This window comes from Acanthisitta chloris, unplaced genomic scaffold (genome assembly GCF_000695815.1).
Source record: "Acanthisitta chloris isolate BGI_N310 unplaced genomic scaffold, ASM69581v1 scaffold5585, whole genome shotgun sequence".
Classification (NCBI taxonomy): Eukaryota; Metazoa; Chordata; class Aves; order Passeriformes; family Acanthisittidae; genus Acanthisitta; species Acanthisitta chloris.
Genome location: NW_008674174.1, coordinates 36,440 through 49,842, shown reverse-complemented (window position 1 = coordinate 49,842; position 13,403 = coordinate 36,440). Strand labels below are relative to the sequence as shown.

The following is a 13,403-nucleotide window of genomic DNA, read 5'->3' as shown; positions in this document are numbered from 1 at the left end:
TCCTCAGTTTTTCTGCCTGCTCTTAGCACTTCGTGTGTAACAAGACTGCTGGCCCAGTCAGGAATTTCCATCTTTCATGAAATAGGAGAACAGAATAGACCCAACATCTTCTCTGTCTTCTAAGACTTGGACAGAGCTGACATCATCTCTGTCTTCCAAGACGTTTTAAAAATGCTGAGAATTAGTGACATCACCATGTGATAATATCAACACCTTCGCATAGCAGCACTTCATCAGTAGTATACTATTCTCTGACACTCCATGTATCACAGCTACCTTAGATTTTCTTATCCTTTCTGTAAACAAATTAAATTTTCTCCTTTATTTGTAGATAGATAAAATGATTGTTCCAGAATGAGTTCTCAAACAGGAAAAACAGTGTGATGGAGATTATGTGGGTAAATGGGATTTAAAAGAATATATGAAGATGAAGAAATGAGTCTGGGATTGGAGTGGTTTCTATATGGATGAATATGACCGAGTCCACTATCTGGAGGAATAAGTCAGATAAGCAATGGTGAATTTGAATGCAGAAAACACATTTATAGCATCCAAAATGTCAATTGATCTTAGATTTATTTTGACCTGTACACAATTTCTTATGTCATATTCAGAAAGAAGAATATAATCAGTGTAAAAGAAGCCAAGTTAGTTCCAGTTATATAATATGCAAACTGAGGTAACAGGTGAAAAACAAGTTAGAAAACCCCAAAACAGCTATAATCAGTACAAACATAAAATAAGAACCACTAGTTTGAAATGTTCACAAAACGACTTTGGCAGTTTAAGGCAGGCAGAGAGAGCAAAGGAGAACCAAGCAGAACAAAGAAACAGCCACAGGATTCCAGTCTCCTGAAATGGCTCTGCATCTTTTAGACTGATTCCTTACTTCAATTCCTCTTACAAAATGAAAGTTCCTTCTAGGGGGAGAAAAGAAAGAAAAAATAAATAGTTGAGCATAACTCTGAAGCTCATTATGTTTCTACAGGTGTACAATGATTGAAAATAACAATTTAAACAGTTGCTTATTTTAACTCAGGGAAAGACCATAGGCCAATAATGACCATTGATAATGCTGAAATTTACATAAATACTTTGAACCTGTTTGTGTGGGTGATAATGGGATTGGCCTTGGTATTTGTTATAATCTAAAATAACTGATGCACAAAGAGTACCATTTTAATGGCAAGAGATTTCCCTAGGCTCACCATTTGAAAATGTCAATTCTTAAGTAAGAATGTCAGCGGTATGTAGTTATCAGTGATGAATTTGGCTTTTTAGGAGCTATTTCAATTGCCATTCAATTAGGTGATCTATGCTAAAGAAACTATTGCCGTGCTTTGTCGTTTTGTCAGACCAGCTGAAGGTGGTGGCACTTTTAACAGATGTGGACTTGCATATAGAGCAATTTATTCAACTTCAAAACTGCAACACAATGCATAAAATATTAGCTTAAACATCCCAAAATAAATCTTGACACTATATCCTGAAACAGAATTTAATGTTCTCATGCTAGGTGAAGCTTACTGTTCATAAACACTAACAGGAGGAATTATGTTTGTCTTTCTGAAGGCAAAAACTACTGCAAAAGCATCTTATTCTCTTCTGAGAAGGAATTTAGCTAACAAAACCTTGCAGGAAACTTTTCCTTGATTTTTTTAAGCATTTATTGTTACACTCATTGAAGAAACTCAAGTCTACATTTGGAGACTTATTAAATAAATTATGATGGCTGGAAAAATTTGCTTCCCTACAGACAAGAACTTATGACCTGACTGTCACACACACACATGTGTAGCATTCGATAATTAAATCAGGGCATATTTATTTGTACACAATTCTTCAGTTTATTATCCTGTGTTTTTAAAGAATTTTTTCAATCATGTAATACCAAGATGAGTGGCATGTTAATTGATAAATAATTAAGTTATAATAATCTGTGTCCTGTTTTTACAGAATGGTTGCTTAATATCTTTCCTTTGTAGTCCCTTTTGCAAGTCAGTCATCAAATATTCACAAAGAAATAGCATAGATTAAAAAAAAAAAAAAAAGAGAGAAATTAGCACAAAGTTAATTTGTGTTGAACGATGAGAACAAATTGAATTACAGCATGTGTAAATGTTAGATCTTATTACTCAGTTTCTTCTATGACCCTCTCTTTCTATGTTGCTTTTAATTTCTTTGCAGCTTTTAATTAAGCAATGTTAACAATAATTGCATTTGGTGGTTATACTTCAAACTCCTATAATTACATTTTCTAAACTTATTTTTTTCTTACTGATCCCCTAATAAGCTATATACACTGTATTTTTATATATGTGTTCCAAAGGTTGGATGTCATTGTTCTGCAAGACGTCCCACATACCTTTTTTTAATATTTAGATGTAAAATGATGAAACTAATGAGAATAAATGGCTAACTTATTTAATAAATGCCTTATAATGGACTAAAAACTTAATTGCTATGTTTTCCCAACTTGTTTCTGGTAAACCGTTTTTAAAACTCATAGCAGGGCACAAGACAATGTAATTTTCAGATGAAATGTAAATGTTATCAGTCCATCGGTCTCCACCATTTAGATGTTGCACCATTGTTAGCGTAGAAAACACATAATCACGGAATGATTATATGGGTGCTTTTATTTAAGAGCTCTGGGAGTCGGGGTACAGTCCCAAATCTGACTCCGACATGCATCTGAGATGGATACATTTTATACTCTTCTCCTACATAATCATAGTATAATCATATGTTAATCATTACTTTGCCATTGTTCTATTGATTTCATCCAAGCATGATTCGAGTTCTCTTTCATCATTGTTATGCTTCACTCAAGCATGAGTTTCAGTCCCCCTTCCATCATTGTTGTATTTCACCTGAGCATGAGTTCGAACCCCCCTTTCCATAATGGTTGCATAATTATCTGTTATTTCGGGGGTATGTACAGATAGGTACCCAGGTGTACGTGCACAGGTACACATCGACCTGCTAAGATAATGATCACTTGTCATTAAGGCCTATTCTAGCTACCTTGCCACTAAGGCCTACTTTAGCTACCTTGCCACTAAGGCCTACTTTAGCTACCTTGCCACTAAGGCCTACTTTAGCTACCTTGCCACTAAGGCCTACTTTAACTTCCATGATTTTAGAAACATTTGATCCCATGTTATCACCACTCCATGTCTCCACACAAGCAAATGTGAGTGTAATCCAGGTTCTCACTTCAGGGGCTACAATGGGCTGTTTTCTCTGGAGTGTTTTGTGCTCTCACAATGGCATTCCTCAGTCCCCAGACTTTTCGGAAGTCTTAACTTGAGCTGGATGGACATTGTTTAATATCTCTGAAGTGCTAGTCTGTTTGAAGAGAAGATAAAATATGCATTCCAAAATCATGTAGTAGCTCAGTATAGTGAACTACAGGAAACATACCAAAAAGTGCAAAATTCATATAATCAATTTTCTAGTAACCAAAAGATTCTGAATGTGTGAAGTAACATTCTTTATGTTAGACAATCTCTTACCTACCTGCACAGTCAAGTATTGCAATCTTTTGTATATGGTTTACCCATCAGAACAAGAAGCTACTAAAGCAGGATGCACAAGTAAGAATTAAAACAAATATCCTTGCAACAATTGAAATGAATTGACAGAATTTATTGTTATATTTCATATTTGCAATAATGACATAGATAGTAAGATTGAGTGCATCCTTGGCAAGTTTGCTGATGACACCGAGCTGAGTGGTGCTGTTGATTCACTCATGTTGTGGTTTAACCTCAGCCAGCAGCCAGGCACCTGAGGGAAGGGATGCCACCCAGAAGAACCTTGACAGACTTGAAAAATGGGCCCATCTGAAGTTCATGAAGTTCTAAAAAGCCAATTGCAAGGTCCTGGACCTGGGTCCAGGCAACACCCAGTATCAATAAAGGCTGTGGGATGAAGAGATTGAGAGCAGCCCTGCTGAGAAAAACTTGAGGGTGTTGGTGGATGAAAATCTAGACATGGAGTATCAATGTGCACTTGCTGTCCAAAAAGCTAACGGTATCCTCAGTTACTTAAAAAAGCACCATGGCCAGTAGGTCAAGGACCTGCTAGAATGGGACCAGAGGAGGGTCATGGAAATAATCAGTGGGCTGGAGAACCTCTCCTGTGAAGTCAGGCTGAGAGAGCTGGGTTTGTTCAGCCTGGAGAAAAGAAAGCTTTAGCAAGATTTTATGGTGGTCTTTCAATACTTAAAAGAAGATCTATAGTAAGAATGGAGACAGGTTTTTATTTTAACATTATTTTCCAAGGACCTGTAGTAGCAGGACAAGGCATAACAATTTTAAACTGAAACAGGTTAAATTTAGGTGTTGCACTCCATAAAGTGTTCAAGTTTATGTTGTATGGGGCTTTGAGCAACCTGATCCAGTAAAAGAAGTCCCTGCAAAGAGCAGGAAAATTGACTAAATGATTTTTAATCATGATTCCATGATTGTTAGATTGCTAAAGGAAAAAATGGTGTATTGAAGAGATGTGGCTGAGGAAAACAAACATGCACTTGTTATATGTTCCCTAATAAATTCACTGATTGAAGCAAGGAAAAAAATTATAGAAAAGGTATATAGGACTAACATTATGTTAAATGTATGGGAGACATTATCTAGATGATAGTTCATCTGAATTTATTATGTGCTTCTAGGGTTTATCTCTTGATCGTAAGATAATCTCGTGTTTAGACTGTAGTAGTTTGCTATTTATGGATCCTAGTTAAACTGTAATTTAGCTATTTGAACCTTCTCATCTTTCTCTCTTCTTTTCCTTCTGTTTGAATAAGTCTATTAACTGATGGACTATTTCTGTGGCACATATAACACATTCTACAGAGCAGTATATGAATAAGTGAAATTTCAAGCAGGAAATCACAGCTCACAAATCATAGGTACTCTGCTGCTGAGAAAAGACTTAATTCAAAAGTTGTATTCTTTTTTCCTCACTGAAAGAAGTATCTCTGTTCTGAAGAACAGTCAAGAACATGATTGACTTAAAGCTCTTGTTAAGGATAATAATGTGGTTACATACACCCTGTATAAAATTTATTTAATTATATACACCTGAGTGCTTTCCAGAATCAGAGCTTCTGGTTTATTGCTTTGTGACGCTTTACACCTACACAGCCAGAGGTAATGTACATTTGTGTTAGAGGCTAAATTCTCAGAATATTTCCCGTACATGTCCAATAAAAGAGACAGTAGATAGAAAAATTGTCTTGTGACATTGACATGATGGTTACCAAAGCTTTTATCATCTACAAGATTTTGCTATTTTGCTGTGTTGCATTATAATGACTACTTTTTATTTTAAAATATGAAGAAATCCTTTGTAACAGTGCAGTAAAACTATCTATTATGTGTAAAATACTGTATCAGCCATCACAATGATGTCTTAATGATAACCTCCTTAGACTGGGAATATACTTTTCATAGTCATTACATTAAATGGATGTATTACAGATAATTAGGAGCATTACACCGTAAGCCTTATTCGCTGAAGTATTTTCTTTTTTCCTTTATCAAATGTGAAGCAATGTTCTGTCTTCATAAAGGACACTTGTGCTTATTTATTTTTTCCATTTCACTATCACTTGGAGATTTTATGTGGGCTGTGATTACTCTACTGGTCTCTACTCCTTTCAAGTATGTAATATTTAGGTAGTATAACAAATAATGGATGTTTATACTTAATTTTGGCTTTTTATCTTATTTCCAGGTGCTGGGTTAAATAATGGCCAGTGGCATTCTGTATCTGTCTCTGTCAAAAGGAATCGTATCAGTGTAGTAGTGGACAATGAAGTGACCTCGTCTGCTCATGCCTCTATACCTCTGCAGATTTATTCAGGAGATGTTTTCTACTTTGGAGGTGAAATATGTTGTTTATCTATGTTGGTAATATCCAATAGTTGAACATCAGGGGGGTTTTGACATATCTAATCAAATTATTTGAATTGTTTGGCTTGCCTCTTTTGCCTACCTTGGTTTTCTCTCATATGATCTGTTTGTCTTACAGTGTTATGCTTTGAATTTTTGTTTTCTTAGAATTTTATCATATTGGTTATGATAAATCACCACCCTAAATCCTTAGTTACTTTTTAGGTCATCATAGGCTATATCATTTTCTGATAATTGAATATAGTCTGACTGGCAATTGAACAGACACACAAAGGTCTCTTTTTGCCAACTTATTGTTTTGATGAATTAATTTTTTTGAGAATCTTCCACCGGAATGGCTTCAAGTTCTCATCTTAATTACTTACTTACCTGGGCAAATATCCTCTTCATATATGATACACACTTTATCTTCTTCCTTTTCTTTTTTTTTTAACCACAGTGACGCGCCTTTACTGTGTTTGAAGAATGTAATTTGTGCCTAAAAATTACAGTTAGGTATCTTCATTTCCATAGGGATATCACCAATCATCTGTCACCAAGTGTTTTTATCATTAATCACATGTATTTTTACTGATGGATTTGAGCAAGTTGTTATATATAGTTCAGTTGGGAGTGGACTACATAATCAAAAAGATAAATAGCATCTGAGTGCCTTATTCAACACTAGCCTAATGCTTCATCTCTTAGTAGTTTAAACAGTAATGGCTGAAATAATTATTAACAATTCTCTGAGAAAACTGAGGAATGTACACAAAACCCTAAGTGAGTATGGACTGTCATTGCCCACAGATCACTTCCCTGGAAACAGCATGTTTTAAATATGCTCACAAGCAGACTGTAAGTACAGGAACTACTACATAAACATGCATGTGACTTTTCACATCTAACATCTACCCTTCTCTACTAAAGATACCCCTTGACTTGGCTGATAATTAGAGAAAGATGCAGAATATTAGCCTTGAATATCCCCTTCTGTGTACACTTAGTTTCCCAGATATCTCATTAAGTGATTTTCACAATTGCAGGGTTGATGATACAGGTGAACAGATCAGGGAGGATGTGGGCAGTTTCAAAAAGCATCTTATGAAATTAAGTTATACAGGGACATTTTTATTTATCTTTTTCAGGGTAAAGGGAGAAAATTAATTCCAGGAACACTGGAAGTACTACCTTCATATCCACCCCTCATATTCTCTGATTTCAGGCTTATAGTTGAAATCTGCAGCTTGTGCATGACATACAAAGTTAGGGAATACCAGCAGTGGGTTTCTGAGTTTAGAAATATGTTTATTAAAATATAATGTTATGTACCACTGTCAAAATGCAGACAACACATTTTGACTTTCTTTCTAACTTTATATGAATATTTACTGTGTGTCTATATGCTGGTTGTTAAAATATGAGTATCAGCCTTCCAGGAGAGATGTCCTGGGGACATGGCTATTAGTTTACTTGTTTTAATGAATACAAAGTATGCAAGAAGTGTATGCTTAACCAGGAAAATGTGTAATAAACATGAAAATACTGTAATGTTATGTCAGCACAATTTCTAGTCTTGCTGTCATAAAGGATATACTACTTCTCTCTGTTCTTGGAATAATAGCTCATTGCAACTGTAAAGGATAATGAGATTACTTAATATTGCAATAAGCACATAGTATAGATTTCACGATTAAAGGATTTCTTCTTATCTTTAATATCTAGCCTACAACTGTAAAGGAACACAATTTCATTAATATTAATGGGGTTGTCTTTTCTCTAACAAAGCTAGAAGACAATTTTTAACAGAGAGACACCAAGAAAATATCTGAGACACAATTTTGTAAAATACATAAGGTTAAAAGATACTTTTCTGGTTTCTCTGACCTTTTTTATTCATCGTTTTTATATATGAACTCAACTGGAAGTATCTCATTCTCAAATGAGTACCATCTCTTTCACCAGAAATGACAGAATTTATTTAGCATTCAATTAACATTCAATTATAGAATGCTGTAAAGTACATGGTTAGACCTGTAATTGATTTGTCTAACTGTGTGTTGTGCTGAAAACCTACTGTCCTCCTGTTTGGAATTTTGCAAGCAGTGTAGTAAGTAGATAATAAACATTTTCCTTTAGAAAAATAGTAACAATTTTGAACAGTTTGATTCCTCAATGGAGTGAAACACACTGAGAATTTATTAAATTGTTAAATTTCAGTTTTATTTTGTTTTCTCATTTATATTTCTCCAAAACTATTCTATGCTATTCATATGTTGTGCACTCATTTGAATATATTTACTAGTTTCCACTGTCAATTTTCTTTCCTGTATCCTAAACCTCTGCACTGTATTTATATGACTTCAAAAGTACCCATTAACTCTATGGAATAGAAAAGTGTCTTAGAACTTACAACTTCCTAACATCATGAAACAAGAAGGCCTTCAAATGCTCTGAACCATAATGCAGTATTGTTTGACTGAGATCAAAGGATGGCCCTTGTGCACCATTCCAGAAGCAATATTACCCCTTGGAAGAAAGCCAGAATGTGCTATTTAGGCATTTGTAATGCAGTGTTTACTTGTCACTGGGAAGAATTGTTGAATGCACATGGATTAGATCAAATTGAGATCAAAGCAATTTATTGATTTCTTAACAATGTTGAATTAATTGTCAATCAGTGAACAAGGCATTTCAGCTCCAGTGAGGCAATAGATAAGCCACAATATTAGATATATGCAGAATGTTATTCATAAATTGAGTTGAACATCCGGATGCTGTCTAGTCTAACCCTCTGCTCTGCACAAGTCTGTTAGATCAAGATATACAGAGCTGTGTGATCACTCAAGCCTTGAACACCTGGAAAGGAAGAATGGCAATCTTATAACTCTGCTGAGCAAACTGTTCGCATGTTGACCACACACACAGTAAAAACAGTTGTTGCTAATGTCTGATCTGAATTTGCCATTTTTTTTAGTTTTGTTCTTTGCCTCTTGTCATATCACCATGCACTTCTGGAAGAAGTCTTGGTCCATCTTGTCTGTTTCATCTTATCAGATAGATTTATCTTCTCCTCTTAAGACTGAACAGGCCTAGATCTCTCAGTCTCTCCTCATAACTGCATTCAGTTTCCCAGCCATCTTGGAGGCTTCTGCTGGCGTCACTCTAGGATGGTGATGTCTTTCTTGTACTGACAAGCCCAGAACCGCTGCACTCCAGATATGGTCTCACAGGTGCCACATAGAGAGAAGGACTACCCTAGATTTGCTGGCTGTGTTTTTCATAATATATCCCAGAATGCCATTAGCCTTCTGTGCTGCAAGGGCACAGTCCTGACTTATGGTCCACTTGATGCTCACCAGGACCCCTGGCCTCATTTTGGGCAGTTAGTCTCCAGCTTGGATTGTTGCATAGATTTATTCAATCTGATTTAAAACCTTGGTCTTGTTCTTACTGAACTTCATGGCTTTCCTTTCAGCTTATTTTTCCAGCATTCCCAGGTGCCTCTGAGTTGTAGCCCTGCTCTCCAGCATTTGATCCCTGCCCCCAAATCAGTCACAGGCTTGCTGAAAGTGCACTCTGTCTCATCATCCAGATCATTAATGAAGACATTTAATAGCATAGATGTCACTACTGAACTCTGAAGGACCTTCTGTTCACTGACCATCAGCTGGACTTTGCATCATCAATTGTCTGGTTATTCCACCCATATATCATGAATCTGGTGATAGGGAGAGTACAGAAAATTGTTCGACTCTTTGCTAAAATCAGGATATGCAATGTTCACAGCTCTCCCTTTGTCCATACTTCACTTCAGCAATGAAAACAAAGAATTTGGTCAGGCATGATTTAGCCTTGAAGCTAGTTAGCCAGTTCTTGTCCTTTACATATTTAGAAGTGGCTGCTAAGAGGCTTTGCTTTGTGAATTTACCAGATTAAGTGCCCTCTAGTTTATTGAAGATGGGTGTGACATCTGCCTTTTCAAATCATCAAGAAATTCAGCAATTTGTCAAACCCTTTGAGGATGAAACTGTTGACAAATTCACAGTGACAACACAATTGTTGAAATGGCATTGACCAGCTCTTGCCGAACCCTCCAATGCACCTTGGGCTCTTTCTTCCTTTATTGTGGGTACTATGTTCCTTTTTCATACCTGCTGGGACATGAAAAGCCTAAGGATAAGTTTTTCTAGTGAAGACTGAGGAAAAAAGGCCTTACAGAAAACAGTTCCTCCCAACACGCTTGTCTCTAGGTCCCCTGCTGCTTGGAGCAGTGCGTCCTTAATATCCTTAGCCTTCTTTCTGCTGCTGTTTTACCTACAGAAAATTTTTTGCTGCACTTTGCTTTCCTTGACAAATTTTAACTCCACTTAGTTTCCTAAGTGCATTCATAGACATGCAGGTAACATCTTTGTATTTTCTCCAAGTTGCATGTGCCTGCTACTAAATTTTGTGCACTTTCTCTTTGTGTTTGCACTTACTCAGGAGTTCTGTGTTTATATTTGCAGGCCTTATGCCACATTTACTTAACTATTTTGATACTGCAATGGACTTTTCTTATGCTCTAAAGACCTTTTTGTTGAAAACTACTCAGCCCTTTTGGTCTTCAAGACTATTTCTAATGGGATCGTCAAAACAGGTTCTGAACTGAACAACGTTGAAGTCCAGGGTTGCAATTCTGTTTTGGTTTTGTTTCTTGCTCACTTCTCTATGGTTTATAAACTCCACAGCCACATGTTTACTGCAACGAGGACTGTTTTGACCTTCACATTTTCAACTGTTTCTTCCTTGTCCAGGAATAGCAAGCCCAATGGAACATCTCTCCTAGTTGAGTCATTGATAATCTGCATCAAGAAATTGTCTTCAGTACTTTTCAGAATCTTCTTGACAGTTTGTAAAATAAAATCACTGTACTTAGTAACTAATTTTTGTCTTATTTGAATTAAATTATGACTTAAAACTTGTTCAAATCATGTGACTTTTTATTGTAATATAACCCTTTGTGACTAAGGTCTGCCAGTCAAGCTGTTCACACCTTGCTTCCATTCATTGCTTTGGAACTGATGCTTAGGTTAACCATTTTTTATTGTGTGATGTTTTTGCATATGCTTTAAAAGCAGTTATACTGCAGAGAAATAGTTCTTTATAGTCATGCCTAATCAGAAGAGCTCCTGGCTAAGGTCTTACAGCCTTAAATTTTAAAACACATGGAGATTATCAAAGTTCAGTCTACTTTTGGAAAAGTATATAATTTTTTCAATGAAATGTTTCTTTTCAGCTCCAGTTTTTATTCTTCTTTCAGGCTGCCCTAGCAGTGGAAACATTTCTGAATGTAATACCTCATTTGGTGGTTTTCAAGGATGCATGCGACTAATTTCCATTGGCAATAAAGCAGTGGATATGATCTCAGTTCAGCAAAATGGTTTTGGCAATTTCAGTGATCTTCAGATAGATTTATGTGGCATTAGAGACAGGTAAGAAAATTATAGTTATTTGTTTATTTATTTCAATGTTTTATTTCTGATATGGACTTGATGGCAAAGAATGGAACACTTTATAATATGTCATGCTATTTCCTTTGTAAGAAGTGAAAAGTCAAGAATAATTGCAGTATACATGACATAGCAAGTAGGATTTCATATACTGAAAATTAATTCTGCTTAAAATTATTTTATGGTTCTGAAAAATTTTAAATATCTTTCTTTTCAAGTAAAATTATAGATGCAATTCTCCCCCTGTGACATGTAGTCCCAGCGACCCTTTGAAATGCTATGTTTATCACAAGCTATTGCTGTTTCCTGTATTCTACCCACCCAGAAACACAATAGATAGTATTTGTCACTGTGAGTGAGCAATTTCTTTTTTTACACTATGGTCAGAATTAATCTCATAACTTGCAATCAGCATCTGTCTAAAAAAGAGACTACTCGAAGTGGCTCCCTCCACAAGGAGGAAACGCTATATACCTTCCCAAAAATGGAAAATGCCTGACAGAAAGACATTGCTGGAGTTCAGCATGGAGAAAGCAGAGGAGGTGTTGCAGAACAACAGAGGCTGCTGAGAAGAGAGGAAGCAGACACATAAATGGGCCATGAAAGAAGTTTTCTTCTGTAGACCTCAGAGAATGCACTCACAGGCATCTGTGCAAGGTCCTCTTTAATCCACTTTTTTTGGACCCAGGTGAAAGGCTGCATGGAAACAACACAACAGGCAGGGGAATGATGTGCTTGTAAATACTTCTCCCTCCCTATGTTTCTAGTCCTCATAAATTTTCTTTTGATAGAGGGAAGTCTGGCCTTTGAATTATAAGACTTTCTAAAATTGCTTTCCTTGGGAGAAAGTGTAGGCAGCTATCTGCTTCGAGACTATAGCCAATTTCAGGTTCAGTCACACAGACCTATTTCTGTGACCTGCTTTTTATTCATAGAGATAACACAGTGTACATTTATCCAGGTTATTATTTTGGAGACATCACAACTCCTTGTAGATCTGAGTCCAAAAAAATAATTCTTTACCTAACAGGCCATAAAAGTTTAAGAGGAGAAACCTCCAAAAGGAGGATAAAAGATCTGTGTACAATGTGAACCTTTCAATTATGTTGTAATACGTATTCTCATTAATATTTCTACAGCCTATCATACTTTAAAAACATATGCAGTTACGTGTATATATAATTCTTCCCCTAATTTATCCCTTGCTCAGCTAATCCTGACTTTGCAGTAGGCACTAAATGTGGTAGACATATCACATAGAGTCAAGCCTCAGTCAAATCTTTGCTGTATGAATAGCTAGGGACGTGTATTTGGGATGCAGCATACATTTACGTTGCTTTCTTTCATCCCACTTCTTTCAGCTCATTTTCTTACTTTTCAGACTTCTTTTGCTCTTGTTCCATTCTGCATTGATGGACTTTCAGACAATTCCTTCCAGCTTTGAAAGCACTGTATCACTGCTAGTTTTTGAGCTCTGGAATTGAACTTACTCCACTTACATTACACTGCTTGCTTTCTTGCTTGTGAAGAGAGAGAATTGAAAAGAGAGTCGGGTCAAAAGAATGTAGTGTAAGGATCTGAGTATTCTTTGGTCACACACATTAACGATGATCTAAGGAGGTTTATGAGTGGAAAACCACCAAATTGGCTCACAATATGATTGATACAAATTTCTGTCTGGTTTACCATAGACTTTTTCAATGTTCAGTGTAACCGTGGACCTCTCAAAATGCTCAGCTCAAATCTGCAATTTAGGAACCATCTCTACCTCCATGAACACAGAGATATTTTATCTAAGTTTTTTAAGGAAGATGGTACCTTTCTATATGTAGTGATTCCAGTTCCTTTCTTCTTTAAATGACCATAGTATGTAAGTTTGTACATGTGGCTTTTACAAAGATCTTTGTAATGTATCCATATGTGTAAAGCCACTGTGAATCTCAGTATATATAAACCCAGCATTATTTACAGCATCTAAGTGTCATAGCATTTATCTCTTATTCAGTGC

At 36.0% G+C, this 13,403-nt stretch overlaps 1 protein-coding gene across 1 annotated transcript in view; it reads left to right on the top strand.

Moving 5' to 3' along the window:
* LOC103802702 (contactin-associated protein-like 4) overlaps positions 1-13,403 on the top strand; it is a gene marked incomplete at both ends in the record, with an annotated part of 52,592 nt that overhangs the window by 6,527 nt on the left and 32,662 nt on the right. The window contains 2 exons of the mRNA XM_009075221.1: positions 5,746-5,895; positions 11,206-11,377. Coding sequence (XP_009073469.1) covers positions 5,746-5,895; positions 11,206-11,377 — 322 coding nt within the window. The remainder of the gene's footprint in view (positions 1-5,745; positions 5,896-11,205; positions 11,378-13,403) is intronic.